We start from the raw sequence: 15705 nt of genomic DNA on the forward strand, positions 1-15705 counted from the left end.
GTTTCTTTCAACATCAGCATTGATACCTTCTCTCAGGGAAAATGTGTAGGCAGAGAAAAATTCTGAAGATGTATTTACAATAGCCTCATACTGTGTTCAGAACAGAGGACAAGTTTAGCAATAGGGATAACTAGAAAAGGGTACAAAAGTGGTGTAGCAGCAGCTCACTCTGAGTTCTGGTATTAAAGGGAAAATTCAACAGCAGAAACAATTAGAAAAGTGCCCAGGCCTATGAGACTGAGTGTTAAAATGAGTTCGCTCAGGGGATGGGGTGGAGGGGGAGGCGGGGAAGGAAGGCAAGATTATTTATGTGCCTCCATTAATCTTAAAAGAACCCTTGTGTATAACCTGTACTTATTTTGTCTGTCAAAGCTACAAAAATAAGTGGAAACTAGAACTATAGGCCATTCACACACTGGTAATTCAGAGAAATAATACTCACTGACTGATGTATCCATTTTTTTAATTGGCTGCTGGTGGAGAACACAGCTAAGCAGCAGTATCTTTGATTACAACACAGTAACAGCTCAAATGATTGTGTTCGTGAGATTTTTTTTTTTCCTATACAATTAAAATGTATATTTTAACCTTTGGAACATTATTTACTTCTAGTCATTCATATCAAAATGTATGTTTAGATGTCCATGTCACTATACATTCAAACCACAGACCTTTTTTCTTTTCCAAGTTAAAAATAAATCAGAAAATAGAATTTTTCCCTCAGTTACTTTTATAAAGACTAGGCAAGAATGTAAGTTACAAACCTAGAAATGGCCTTTGGGATACTCTAAAAGGATAAGGAGAGCAAACTGATCTCTGAACCCCCTCCATCAACTAAAAGGCCATTCTGTCAGTCTTTAGTCAGTCAAGACCCGCTCTTCAAATCAGTTTTGCTAAAGGATTACATGTCTAAGCACAAAAATACCACATTTTTACATTCTTTAAAAAAAATAATTTAAACCCACAGAGCTAAATTTCAGCCCCTTTTAATAATTCATAAATGGTTTTTGCTTCAATTACTTTGTCTTTAATTGCTGTCAGAGACTCTTGGAACAAATCTAAAGTCTTTCTTTACATGGGTACCACCTGCAGCACAGGCAAAGTCAGATTTTTTCAGTCCTCAATGAAGAATGATATGGGGACCTCTGTTCTTAGCCTGTGACTTAACTATGTTGTAAAAATATTAATCTTATTGAAAACCAAGACCTATACCATTTTTAAAAAATGCAAAAACTCAGGCTTTAAATGTTTGGGGTTGGTTTATAACAAGAAGGTGTAGTTTAGGAATGATTAGTTCCTTTGATACCCAAAATTATTTGTATACTATTTAATGGGGCAGAGCTCTTCCACTAGCGCTTGTAATGAAAACAGTACCATCAGGGGAGGAAGTGAGCCCACATGAATGTCTAACTAGTTTGTTGCAAGATTGAAGCCTTGTGAAATTTATGTATTTTCCTCCCCCCAGAAAACAGGTGAATTGTTGATCTACATCCTCTAAAATAAACCTGATTGTGCATTAAATGCCACATCCTTAACCCAGCTAAATGCACAGACTGCTTCTACTAAACTGAAAAGAAAATTCCCTGATGCAAGTTATGTGCTGATGTGAAAATATACTGAGAGAGAGAGAGATCTGAGCACTTAACTTGCTCTTTGTTACAGAAGAATGTGTTCTAGTACTGAGATTCTCAGGCAACTCCCACACGTGTTGAACCCTTATTTTATAGGAAATATTACTCAGAGGACACCAGATTAAGATGATTTACTAATTTCATGTGGGGGAGGGTAAGAGGAAAAAAATCATATACACAACTCCTTGGGGCATCCAGTTAAGAACAGACACTTACAATAAATGGATCTGATAAAACGTTGCTTTTCTGCAGTCTTTTTGCTAACTGGTACTTAGAGCTTCAGTTTGGACTGGGCACCCTATACTGCACAACAAAGGTTTCCCTAGTAGTTGGATATTCCATTAATGTATTACTGTATAGTATGTTAATCTGGCTAATGAATTGACTATTTTTTCCAGTATTAGCCAGTAATTTTTTTTAAAATGTACATTTACACCACCTTAACTTATGAATGACAGGAACCAAAGTATTCCATTTGCCAATAAAATCAATAGAGAGCACCTTGAAACTATAAGGGTGACTTAATTTGCATCACAACCCTATTAAGGACCTTATCCTAATTCCATTTATTTCAGTGGAAGCAGGATCAGACATTGTTCAGGGGTGAGGGGTGAATCTTGAGCTAATAAGCACCTCCAGCCCCCACTGAAGCAACTGGAAATTGTGGAACTCAAGTACATACTTGAGTTCAGACCATAATATACTGAACTTTAGATAAAAGCTTTATAAAAAAAGAGAATGAATACAAAATAATTTAGTCTAGTGAGTAATTTGTCTAGCAATCTCAGTAACACTTTACTTTTAATAAACTCCAATGTTCTTTATATAGTCCTTATGAGAGAAAAGGGGACAAATGTTTGATTTCAATATCAGACCAGATAAGGGTGAGGTTCCTTGGTGGTTCTGTCTTTCTGTTATAAATACATATACATGTTGCTATAATACAAAAACCAGAAATGGCTGCTCTCCGCTACAAAATAGAAGTAGACAGTTTTTCTAGGAGGCAGTTTTCTTCAGATGCTGGACTGTAGGTTATCTAGAAACTTCAACAGGTTAGGGCTACTTCTTGCCATTCATTTTCATGCTCCAACATCAGAGGTTGTTGCTGAATATCTATAGGCGTACAGCTTGTTGTCTGCCCCTCCACTCAACAGCAACTGTAATGGGGAAAAACAAGTTGTGCCCATTGTCAAACCAAGTAAATATCCACACAATTTTTGTCCCTGGGCAACACCTATGAGCTGAATAAATATTTAAAATTATTCCTCAGCAGTCTGATTCTGTTTTTCCTCTGAAGAGCTAAATGGCAGGAGTTAAACAATGGTGTTGTGAACCCCGTAGTCTGTTTTAATTGGTTCAAATTCAGAAATAATACAGCCTTATATCTTACCCTCCTACTAAAACCACTTAGGGAAAGGTAAAGCTTACGTGAAAGTGTATAAGGCTTTCACTGCTCTGCCACATCTTAGTCTAAGGTAGGGCCCCTGGGACTGTGGAGCTGGGGTCTCCAAAACCTATGCTGTGCTTAGATACATGCAGCTGGGCCCCAAGGTAAACATCATGCTCCTGCCCACACCACAAAGAAGTGGCAGCACACCTTTGCCAGGTCCAGCTGCCTGTGCATGCTACCTTCATAGTCTAATGCCACAGAGGAGAAAATGCTGCTTAGAGGAGCACAGGAGTAATTTTCATCATAAGTTCCTATGTCCAGAGAAAGAAACATGCCACCTTGAGTGGCTGTTCTGACTTCCATCCTTCCTTGATTTTGTCCCCCTAATGCTATGGTGCAGAGCTTTCCTATAATCCCCATGGATGGGAGGGGGTGGCCATCTGGTAATGATACCGAACAACCACTTTTCCCCTATAGAGAGTCCACCCTAACCCATCACTCTACAATTAAGGCCTTCTAGTCTCCTCCATGACATATAAGCAAAAGGGAGAATACGATCCACGCACACCAATAGGAGATATCCAATAGTAAAAAGCTCATTGTTGTTCTCTAGTTAGAATTAAACATCAATCATACCATTATCAGCCCCTTTCCCATCCAAAACACACACATTTAAGGAATAAAATCCTGTTCCTCAAGTTCTTACCCCTGCTTCTGTCCATTCCACACACAAAACCTTGTCTTCATGAGCAGCCAAATCATAGAGAGGAGCCTTGCAACTGATAAGATAGACATTTAGAGCCATAAATCATAAATTAGGTAAAATTATATACAAAGTTTTCGCTCCTAGAAATTCTGGGTTTGAGCACACTATAATCTTGTAACATTTAAAAACCATACTTCTACCACTATATTTCTTGGGGGAGAACAGAATTAAGCCATCTGCTGGTCTTCCCAACCACTGAATTCAGACAACAGCTGTTCCTGATTCTAGCATGTATTTCTGTACGATTGTGTCTACATTAGGTAAGTGGATCATTGGTAACTAGACCAGTCAGATAGCATCAGTGGTGCAGGATGTCTACACAAGACATGCTCTTTTGCCCCACATGCACACTTGGACTATAGTACACCATTAGAAAATTGCGCTGCCTTTTGGGTATACTCTGGAGCAGTGCCTTGTTGGAAATTTTGAAGGGCCTTCTGGGAGCCCAGAGGAATTGTGGAATAAAAGGTCAAGCTCCCATAAGACTTTGGGTAACGGTACCCTTTCCTACTTCTTTTCACAAAATGGAAACCAGAGGTGAACACTTAGCTCCCGTTTCTTACTCGATAAGAAAGGATTCTGATGAGGCTATTGAAGAGCAGTTGCAAAGCATCTGAGGCAAGGCCATGGAGAATGTTCTTAGAGCACCTCCAGAGCAACAGAACCAGAGTCCAGTAGCTACTGACAAAACCTTTGGTGCCCCCACCCTGGAGTAGCTAGCTTTTATGCAGTATCTGAGGATTATATTCACTCAGGGAATGCAATTTTTGGATCCTGACCAGGGCCATGGACTGGTGAGAGAAAGTTGTTCAAGGTGTGGCATCAGGAACAGTACGTGCATAACTCAGAATGGAGGAAACAATTCACTGTACTTCTGTGGTGAGCTAGCCTTAACACTGTAGCACCAACTCAACAGGATGAAAGCTCCGTTCAGTGTGGAAAAGAATGGCGACTCCTCTGTGGCAGCTGACTACCCCAGATGGCTACTGGTGAGTAGGGCACGATTTTTGTGTTTGGGAAGTCTTGTGGGACCTGTTGTTGTGAAGGTGTGCATGGTAACACAAACATCAGATATCCACAAGTCTATGAAGTCCTCCCCAAGAAGCTCACATGAGTTTTGATCTCTACTCCTGCCATGTTCAACATAGGAAAAAATCAAATATAGTTTTTCACCTGTCTGCAACTTGTTTAATGAGATTACTAGGTATACAGCTTATTATAAATTGATTATGATTGATTACGCAATCAAACCCTAGACCAATTACCCCTTTCAAGTCAGATGTTGTTGGACTTAGACCAGTGGCTCTCAACCGTTCCAGACTAGTGTAACCCTTTCAGGAAGTCTGATTTGTCTTGGGTACCCTCAAGTTTCACCTCACTTAAACTACATGCAAACAAAATCAGACAGAAAAATACAAGTGTCACAGCACACTATTACTGAAAAACTTCTTACTTTCTCATTTTTATCATAAAATTATAAAATAAATTGATTGGAATATAAATATTATACTTACATTTCAGTGTATAGTATATGGAGCAGTATAAACAAGTCATTGTCTGTATGAAATTTTAGTTTGTTCTAACATTGCTAATGCTTTGTATGTAGCCTGTTGTAAAACTAGGCAACTATCTAGATAAGTTGATGTACCTCCTGGAAGACCTCTGCGTATCCCCAGTGGTACATGTACCCCTGGTTGAGAACCACTGACCTAGACCTCTTGCTTTTGCAAGTATCTGTTTCAGACACAAACTGCTACTTTCCTTGCAGATGTGTGTTATGAAATGTCCACAATGGGGAGCAAATAAAACTACACACATTAGGCTCCTTCCGGAAGACAGATACTCCTAAAAATCTTGCTAGCATAACTAAGTTTTGGTTTTTTTTAAATTAACCCACGAGCAAGATTACTAATGAAACCTCTTTCCACGTCATCTCACTCAATGCAGTATTGCCACAGAAATCCTGGGTGGGAAGGTCAATGCAATTGATTTCAATGTCAAGCCACAGAGCTGCTGGCAAAAGGCAAGTGCATTTCTCACTCTTCTATTAGGTGTCTCTAATCTCCATAGGGATTTCAGAAATTTAGCTGGAGTCTCCATTTAACTTCCCCATATGCTTTTGCTGTGTCACAAGACTATATGAAACGCTAAGTGCTACCTGTGAATATTAAAGAATGGCATTTACCTCCTTGTGTCCCAAATCTTGACAATGTTGTCTAGAGAACCTGAGATTAGCTGTTGCTCATGTGTGGGGGACCACTTCACAGATGTCACCCAGCCAGTGTGAGAGGTCAAAGAGAGGAGTACCAAGGAACCATCTGGGACAGAGAAAATAAAAACCCACCACCCCAATTTACAGAAATGTATACGGGTCAGTTTAAAGATATTTATAAAATCCACCAGTATATGAGAAGCAGTCAAGATTAACATATGTGGGGGCCAGGTAGTTCCTTCTGCTCATCATGTCATAATATTGCTTCAAACAGCATGAGAGGTTAAAACACACACACGCACGCACACAAGCTCCTGTAGAAAGGACAAAAATCTAACCACCTTCTTGTTACCAAAGAGGCACATTTTCCACTGTTGAAAGAGTTTCTTTGATGAAGATGACTGAATAGCTCTAGTGAACAGTAATGGGATATGGAGCCTTTTATCTCTAGATTACTGGTTCAAATCTGCCCTGGTTTGTAGTGGCTAAAAAGACATTACTGTCTGGCTTATGATGTGTGGTAGTCTCAGTCTAGATTACGAACTGCGATGATTGGCAGCCATGTCAGACTTGTAAGGAGCCCAAAGATTGATCAGACATGTAATCAGCTATTTTTTCACTTCTACGGATGGTCTCCCCTATTCAGGGTTTAGGCACCCTGGCAAAACAGTGGCATTTAACCCACTGATAAATAGTGACTTTAGATTTCAAGGCTGTTAGCAGGGCAGCTTTCAAAATTTACTAAAAAAGAAATGTCTTTAAAAGAGAAGAATTTGATTTGTTTTCCAAGTTACTATCTAAAGAATGAAAGTTATTAAGAATGAAAAAGTCATGCCTCAAAAAGCAATAGTACTTATAATAGCCAATTAAAATTAGCTACTGCTGTGGTCAGCTGAAACAAGGCTCACCCAGAGAGCAGGCAGGGAATGAGGGTAGCTTCTCATCACTTTACACAGTCATGGGAGCATTTTTGCAATGGAATGTGGAAAGGATCTGGGTTCATACAGCTTTCCCTGTCCCCACTGTTCCTGTTAATTTTTGGCTAAAATGGTCTAGCTCCCCGGTTAGGAAACACTATTACAGACAAATACCAAAGTTTGTGTGTGCATCTCATGAAATGTGTTAAGATGTACTCCCTTCTCTCAACACATGTTATGAATTTGAAAAAAGTCATTTGTGTTACCCACACATTCACTTTTGCTCACCTTTAGTGCGGGGATCCCATAATCTAATGTGTCTGTCAGTACTCCCAGATGCTAGACGTCGACACAGTTGTGAGTAGGAGATCGAATTAAACACTTTGTTTCCGGTCTGCATAAGAAAAGAAGTCATAAGGTAGGAGCTACTCTTGTACAAATTCTAAATTCAAACTGAACTGGTGAGGAATTTGGTGAAAAGTTTTAATATACAACATATAAAGAAATCTCACCAAAGTTGATTTGAGACCTCCTGTTTCCACATCCCATATTTTAATTGTGTGATCCCATGATGCACTACAAATTTCTTCAGCATCTGACCACAGCACAGAGGAGATGGCTTCAGTATGGCCAGAAAGAGTTGCAATGGGAGTCTAGAAATTAAATAAAATATTAAGATCAGAAAAATAGTGGATTAGTTATGGTAGAAAAAACATTATTTCACCAAACAAATATGTTTGTATGTAGATTCATTTTCAGATATTTTCATCAGAAATGTCCCCCTACACATATTTATCAAAAAGGGAAAATATTTTCCATTTCCATGCTTTTCACTTGAGGTTCTACATAAATCCTGACCACTTCTTACCCTGGTTAGTCCAAGCTGTTCAATTTTCTGCTTCTTCCTTGGTCTGTTTGCTGCTTCCTCTATTTTATCCTCTTCATCTGTAGGCACTATAATGGAAAGAAAGTCAAGCTTGACTTAGAAGTGTTTGAAATACATTCTCCGCTAAATATTTACATGGGCCCCCCATCACCATAGTATCCAATTGCCTGCCAAACATACATTTAATCCTCAACCCTCTTGTCAATTAGATCAGTATTATTATTCCTATTTTACAGCTGAGGAATTTAGGCACAAAGAAATTAACTCAGATCTTCTACATCCCAGATGAATTCCTCATCTACAAGACCATCCTTCCTTCATGGAAAAAAACACAATAATTCCATCCTATATTCTGTACACAGTCACTCTATATTTTAATTTACACATTTATTTATATATAAACATAAATGGGCATTTTGAAAGGGGGCATCCAACTGGCTAGCGAAGGACTGTGTGGTTATTTTATGTCACCAGGTCAGGATCAGTTTAGTCAATTTATTGTCCCTCAAATCACAATGTCTATGAAAGAAGATTAGGAAAAGAATCCACAACTTCTTAGTGTCCATATTAAAAACTACAAACTGTACGAGCCTATTGAACGCTAAAATCAGTAGATACTATTTGGAAAAAAGACACCCAGTTGGCATCTATACCTGAAATCTAAGTGTTTAAGTTAAGTTTATGTCATGACCTTGTAATTACATCTGTGCAGAGGTCTGCCGCATTATGTCAGTGCAGATTGGGGGCTTCAATCTGTTTTAAGTAAGACAGTGTCAATTATCGCAGAAAAAACATAAGTTAAATTGTTAAAACTGAACTGTCTAACACAATCTTGGTGCAGTTACTGTTTCACCATAATAAATGACAATAGTGAGGAGATGTTGCCTCCCTCTGAGACTGATGGGGAGGGACCACTCCCCACCCCCGGTGGGTGGATCCAGGCAAGCCATGCCCCCCCAAAAGCAGAAGGGCAGGACAGGAAGCTTAAAAGGCAGGCCCTGTAGCTCAGTTGGGCCTGCTGCTGAGCCAGAGCTCTACAATGGCGAGGATCCTGAAGGGGTGTTGGGACTGCCACTGAAACTGGGGAAAGGAGGAACCTTAGGAGATGGAGGTACAACTCCAGAGGGGTAGCAGGAAGTAGCCCTGGGGCACTAGACATTAGTTCGGTTTGGTTGCCAGAGTCTAGGTCCGTGTGTTTCAGTGGGATCCCTGCTGACCCAGTGGTGACGGGTTCTGCTAGCCAGGGCCCATGGCTAGGACCCGGTGGAGTAGGGTGGGTCTGGACCTCCCTACCCCCTGCTACCAGCCCTCCCCTGGAGTTGATAGCCTCCCCACCTGAGGCTGGATGGCCTGAGACTGCTTTTTGCTCTGCCCTGCCCAGAGGGCCAGAACCCCTGAGACTGCTAATTCCCCTATTAAGCATTGCATTTATAGGCACACTGTAGTGAGCCCCCCCACCCCAAGACCGATGGGGAGGGATGGCCACTTACCACTACAGTGGCCAAGAATAAAAGAGGTTTATGCGCATGCTTAACTTTGCTACCATGAATAGCCTCAGGGATTTCAATGGGACCACTCGTACTCATGATAGTAAAGTTATGTAGAATGTTTAAGTGTGTGCCTTAGCTTTCCTATAGGGCTCTAGACCTTAATAGCATTTTATAGATACTACTTAATCCTCCAAACAACCCTGAGAGGCAACTATATTTAAGGGAAAAAAACCCTGACAGGAACGTAAATTTTATTCTCAGAAATGGAAAATGTATAAAAGCGGTAACATTTCAAAATAAGAGCTTCTGGTGTAACTGAATAACTATATACATAAATAAAAACTTCAAAAGTGAAAAATTAAGACATAATACCCATTTAAAATAAAATCTATTCAGAAGTTTGTCATTGAAGATAATTACATTTTAAAACTCTAAATTAGAGCCAAAAATCCCAGGCAAAGTATTCATAAAATATTCATCTTACCTGCAGACCAGATCTTTAACATCTTATCCCAAGATCCACTGCAGAACTAGATAAACAGAAACTCTTTATTAAAAAGATTATGTAAAATCCGACTAGTTCACATAAGCCACAGAAAGTCATCTTTCTGCTCAATGCTTCCAAAATCATCTTCAGCTTTTTGTGCAATATTAAGGGTTTTATGTATCTTTTCTTTTCAGTACTGCACATTATTTCCATTACATCAAATGCAAGGCTATCACCAATTAATACATAGGTTTATACAAATTGTACACACTTAACAAATGACCAGTTCTCATGCGGAGGACAAAAGTGTGACTTCTAAACATAAACAAGCAACACAGAATCCACAACTCACTAGCTCAACACAGACCTCCTTCTGCAAGTAACTCACTTTAGTTCTTGTGCAGTCAACTGCTATAGAGTCCACACTTCCAGCATGTCCTCTACAGCAGTGAAGGGCTTTCACTTTGTTCCTCTCTACATTCCACTCCCACAGCAGGATAGTCTGATCCAGAGAGGCACTGAGTAGCAGGCATGACAAACTATCTAAGGAAGGAAGAAAGTGCCAACATACAAATCCAATTAATGAAGTCTTTCTAAAAAATCCTTTTAGAGGAAGCAAGATTAAGATTTTAAAAAATTACACAGTGACCCAATACAAATTAAGAGATTCATGTAAATATCACAAATTTAAATGTACAAATACTAATGAAGATTAACTTAGAATACGTAAATAGTTATTAGAAAATACTGGAGTTTGTTTAAAAAGTATTGAGGGATTTTATTGAATTCTTTCATTTTTAATATGACAAGCGGTGCTTACAATAGCTGTAACTTTTAGGTTGGCAATTGAACCTGTATGTTTTTCAGTAAATTGCTGTAGCCCCACTCCCAACCAGTATAAGGTGTACTGACCTTTTTTCACCCATGTCACATCTTTCACCACCTCTGTGTGCCCAGCAATTGTCATGATGGATTTTCCTTCTAAAGACCAGATTCGAGAAGTCTGATCGTAAGAGCCCGTCAAAATCCTAGGGGATACAGATATTAAAACATTCTTTAAAGCCAATGGTGCATCATGGGAGATCTTTTCAATGAGGAACTTAGAGAATATTAGTATTTTCAATCCATTAATAAATGGCGGAGTGTCAGTATAATCAATAGTGAACAACAGCTCTGGAAATATCTATAGTAGAACCTCACAGTTACGAACTGACCAGTCAGCCACACACTCCATTCGGAACCAGAAGTACGCAATCAGGCAGCAGCAGAGATGGATGAAATAAAGCAAATACACTACAGTACTATTAAACGTAAATTACTAAAAAAAAAAAAAAAAAAAGTAAAGTATCATTTTTCTTCTTCATAGTAAAGTTTCAGAGCTGTATTAAGTCAACGTTCAGTTGTAAACTTTTGAAAGAACAACCATAATGTTTTGTTCAGAGTTACGAACAATCTCCATTCCTGAGGTGTTCGTAACTCTGAGGTTCTACTGCGGTAGAAAAGACAAGTAGTGTGGTCAACATTTCTTTAAAGCACTCCAAATAAGGGTTTTGGAACTACAGTAATAACTTAGAATTAATATTTGAAGTATTAAATGTTGAAACGTTAGAAATAAATGTAAAAAGACGGCAGGATGTTATTGTTTTATTCAGGGAGATAGAACTCATGAGTAGCACTGAAGATATTAACTCACGGGTTCTCAGACTTTTGTACTGGTGACCCCTTTCACACAGCAAGCCTCTGATCCCCCTTATATATTAAAAACACTTTTTTATATATTTAACACCATTATAAATGCTGGAGGCAAAGCGGGGTTTGGGATAGAGGCTGACAGCTCGCGACCCCCGCTGTAATAACCTCACAACCCCTTGAGGAGTCTCAACCCCCAGTTTGAGAACCCCTGTATTAACTCATACCAAGAGCAAATCTCATACTCCTATGCATGGTACCTTCCTACTTGCGTTAAAGTTACTGTCAAGGTAGCATGGAAGAGCTCAAACTTCAGCTACTTTCCCAAGCATATGGCCTGCATATAAACAATTGATTTAAAAAGGTAGAAAAATCATTTAAAAGAAAAGAGAAATATGGAATGGGAAGAAAACTATGTTAAAGAGAAGTACCAATAAAGAACTATGGAATCAGCTACAGACAGTGGGAGAAACCAAGATGGAAACTTAAGACTGGCTTAAGTGGGTCTGTGATACCATTCTTCCGTAGCTTCAACACAACTGATCCAGTCGTCATGGAACATGCATTCTTCGGGTTGAGGTGCTGTGTATTTCTCCACATATTCTATTTCCACCACTTCCTCCTGAACTCTCAAAAGACAAGAAGCCAGTCAGTGTACTTTTTCTTTTTAAATAAACAATCACAATGATCTAGTACAGTAGTCCCCAACCACTCCGAGCAGTGATATCAATTGGAAAGACAAAGATATCAACTATACAAGCCAGAGTCCCGTACCTTCCACACGACTGTGTGTACTCTACTCTGCCTCAGAGATTGAGCTGCTACTGCAAATGGGGATTCAGGTTGCCCTAACTCCTTGGCAAGCAAGCATATGCATAACTGAACAGAAGGCAGATGGTAGCAATGCATCAGAGCCCAGCACAAAGATTCAAAATTAAGGGCCCAATGCTGCAAACACTTAAGAATGTGTGTAATTTTACTTAGGTGAGCAGTCCTAGTGAAGTCAATGGGCCTACTCATATGATTAAAGTCACACACATGCTTAAGTGTTTGCAGGATTGGGCTCTTAGAAAATGAGTGATACCTTAAGTACAAGTACATCACTACAGATCAATGCTAACTATTGGCTTACCAAATTACTACTAATGCAGTGTTTAAAAGTAGCTGCAAATGATTTCCACAGTAAGACAATGTTGTTCCTTTTCTTTTCTAGGTTTTCCCCACTATGTTTATCATGCTTAGTAGTGGAGTGTCTGTACTACTTCAGATCATTTGACCCACACAGTGCCACTGGCTACAGACTAGTAGAGCAGGAGACAAAAGTACACTGATGGTGACCAAAATGGGACCAGTCTCCTTCCAGAACCATATGAAACCAGACAACAGGAGAAGGAAGTGTCTCAGGTTGCTCAATAGAAAACTCTAGTCATTAGGAGCACTTTCAGGCTCCAAAGCAAGTCTTGGTGAATCCTCCATGGGCAAAAGAATAATGCAGGGTCTTCAGAGGAAAATAAGGGAAATTATCTGGGCTTCATCAGAAAGGCGAAGGAATGCTAAGGAAGAAAAATACATGGAATATTCACAATATGGAGAACTTTCTTAATCAGAACTGTAAACCAGATCAAACTTAAAATCTGTATCTAATTAAATGGTCTAGGTCGGGATCTTTAAATCCCATCATCCTACAGTGTGGTCCACAGAAAGTGCGTATGACTTACTGTTGAGATGTTTTCCGCATCCATGTGTTTGACCAGCGACATACGCAAGAACTGGCCCTTGACAAGGAAATCAAACTCCACATATTTGTGGTCCTCTAAGACAAACAAGAAACAATGTTTAAATTTCAAGACTTAACTTATATAATCCAGAAAAAAGAGCAATTTTTAGGGAATGAAACTAAATTTAGTTCAAATAAATTGAAGGGCCACCTTCTTCTCCCAGTTACAACTGTACAACCCCATGACCTACAAGGGATTACACAGATTTAAGTGAGGGCAGATCTTGACCCAAAGGATGCCTGGGAGAAAACAGCACCTAAGTTTCTATTAGTAGCATCTCTGGAGCCAGGACTCCAGGCTTCTAAGGTACTACCTCTTCAATTTTGGTTGCAATTTGAGAAGTTAAGAACAACTTTTAAAGTTTTACATGGGCCGAAACCCAATTATACCTCCATTTCTGTCTGCTGGAGCATCTCTGTTGTTGGTTAACCAAAATCCAGGTACCAACCTCTGGAACTTGCCTCCCCTGACTGCTCACCAGGGAAAGAGTCAGGTGAGTTTCAAATAACACTGCAAGGTTTTAGTCAGTCAACTGGATTAAAATTTCTTTTTTTTCCTCTTTCACTTTAGTTGGATGATCTAGACAAAATTATTTTTATTGTTAGCATTGCAATAGTGCCAACAGGGGATGATCAAGATTCCAGTGTGATAAGTACTGTATAAATAGAATGGGGGGCCGGGAACAGTCCCTTCCCCGAAAAGCTCACAATCTAAATATGTAGCCAGACAAAGGTACTCATGTTCATAGGTCTTTGCAGGAGTGGGACCTTTGTATTTTAAGCCCCTATAGTTTACACATTTATGAACAGATTCTAAATACTTTAGTATGTGGGGTTTTTTTTGTTTTTAAGTACTCCTTTTTCTAAAAGAGGTAAATCACCTTCCAAATACATACCATGTTTAGCTTCCAGCAATTTATTGATGATGTTACTGAGGTCAGCAATTTCAGAGGTTGCTGGGATAGAGAATGGAACATCATCTACTACATACCTAGAGGGAAGAAAATAGGAATTGACTTATTGAGAAGTACCGAAACTCACAGCTCAACAGGTACAAAATAAGCATAGTATCTAAAAGTCTGTTATACAGCTCTTTTTGCAAGTGAGGGGATTAAAACACTTTGCAGTTTGAATGGACATATACTTAAGTTGCAGCTGTTTCAAGAATCCTGCCCATCCTGATCTCATTATACTGTATAGTTTAGGCTCCCTTTGGTAAGATTTTTCTGAAGTTCAACTTGTGTGTAGCCAAGCAAGAACCAGGAACACTTTTTTTCACCTTTTTTGAAACCTACTCTCTACCATTCACAAATACAGTAGCTTTGGGAAGCTCGTAATGTACGCTCTAGTATCTCTAAATTAATCTCTAAGATCCAAGCAAAATCTAGCTGGTAGAGAAGCCAGTGGCACTGGGAAAGTACAGAAAATGAGTGAATATTAAAAGAGTTGCTAAAGCCCCACCCCGTTCAACTGTACATTTGCCAATGCTTATAGCCCTGATCCTATTCCCCCTAAAATCTGAGAGGCTGACTCTGCCTTCAGGGGAAGCAAAATGAGGGCCAATGGGCAAATCCTGATTACAGATTTTATAGGAGCACTCACAGATACATTTTCAATTAACGTGTAGGAGTTTATGGAGTTTTGTTGGGAAATGCTGTTTGCCAGGAAAGATGAAGCAAATAAATCTATCCTCCCCAACCAACACTGCAAAACACGCCCCCACACAAGTAAGATTTGGCCCTGTCGCAGTAGCCTTAATTTCCCTTCTTCTAGCTGCTCTCCTTCCCACCCACCCCCCACGGCGGTGGCCTGCACATGGTGTGCGACCGCTCAGGACTCTGTCAAGTGCCAGGCATAGCTCATCAGTATCGTTCCCCCGGCAGTTAGGCCACCCCAGACTCACTTGTGGTTGTCGGTGAAGAACCGAGCCTGGAGCTGGGCCATTGGGTCGGAGAGGGCGAGGCTGGGCCGGCGCTGTGTGTGTGTGTCTGTCTGTACCCAGCTGAACACTGACGCGGGGTGCAGGACAGGAGGCTGGCCCCGGCTGCGAGCTCTCTCTCTCCAGCCCGCGGAGCAGAGAGAGCACGTGTCTCGGAGCCGCAGTCAATCAGCCCGGAGCAGGCGCACAGATCGAGCATTCCACCGGCGATTAGTAAGGGCTGCTCTTAAGGGCCGCCGTCAAGACGTGCTGGACGCTCGGACCCACCAGTTCCAGGTTGGGTGAGAATGGGAGCGACTTGCGCACGCACCCACGCTGCAGCCTGTGAGGCAAATGCAGAGACCCCAACCTTCTTTAGGGCAGGCTCCATGGAAACTACCAGTCCCAGCATGCAGCGCGGCCCAGCAGTCAACAAGGTGTCCCGAGACTACAATTCCCAGCATGCATAGCGCGGGAGGCCACAACTCCCAACATGCTACGCGCCGCCTCACAGATGGGTAGCGATTTCTTCCCTGTGCATC

General features: G+C 40.4%; 1 protein-coding gene across 3 annotated transcripts; it reads right to left on the reverse strand.

Annotated features, from left to right (window-relative positions):
* Window positions 1–446: 446 nt before the first annotated feature.
* On the reverse strand, window positions 447–15339 carry WDR12 (WD repeat domain 12). Of its 3 annotated transcripts, XM_073306463.1 has the most exons (13): window positions 15149–15256; window positions 14142–14236; window positions 13187–13281; window positions 11984–12090; window positions 10692–10807; window positions 10168–10322; window positions 9777–9822; window positions 7785–7870; window positions 7429–7569; window positions 7205–7310; window positions 5973–6105; window positions 3728–3800; window positions 447–2788 (listed from the first exon to the last, which is right to left on the reverse strand). In XM_073306463.1, exons 1-13 carry the CDS (start codon window positions 15187–15189, stop codon window positions 2711–2713), a joined length of 1272 nt encoding a protein of 423 aa, XP_073162564.1. In that variant the 5' UTR covers window positions 15190–15256; the 3' UTR covers window positions 447–2710. The 3 variants fall into 3 exon arrangements, with proteins under 3 accessions (XP_073162564.1, XP_073162565.1, XP_073162566.1); XM_073306464.1 differs by lacking the exon at window positions 3728–3800 and having other exon boundaries at window positions 15149–15339; XM_073306465.2 differs by lacking the exons at window positions 11984–12090; window positions 13187–13281; window positions 14142–14236; window positions 15149–15256 and adding an exon at window positions 11900–11964.
* Between the last annotated feature and the right edge of the window lie 366 nt (window positions 15340–15705).

The sequence above is a fragment of the Lepidochelys kempii genome, chromosome 11 (assembly GCF_965140285.1).
Source record: "Lepidochelys kempii isolate rLepKem1 chromosome 11, rLepKem1.hap1, whole genome shotgun sequence".
Taxonomy (NCBI): domain Eukaryota; kingdom Metazoa; phylum Chordata; order Testudines; family Cheloniidae; genus Lepidochelys; species Lepidochelys kempii.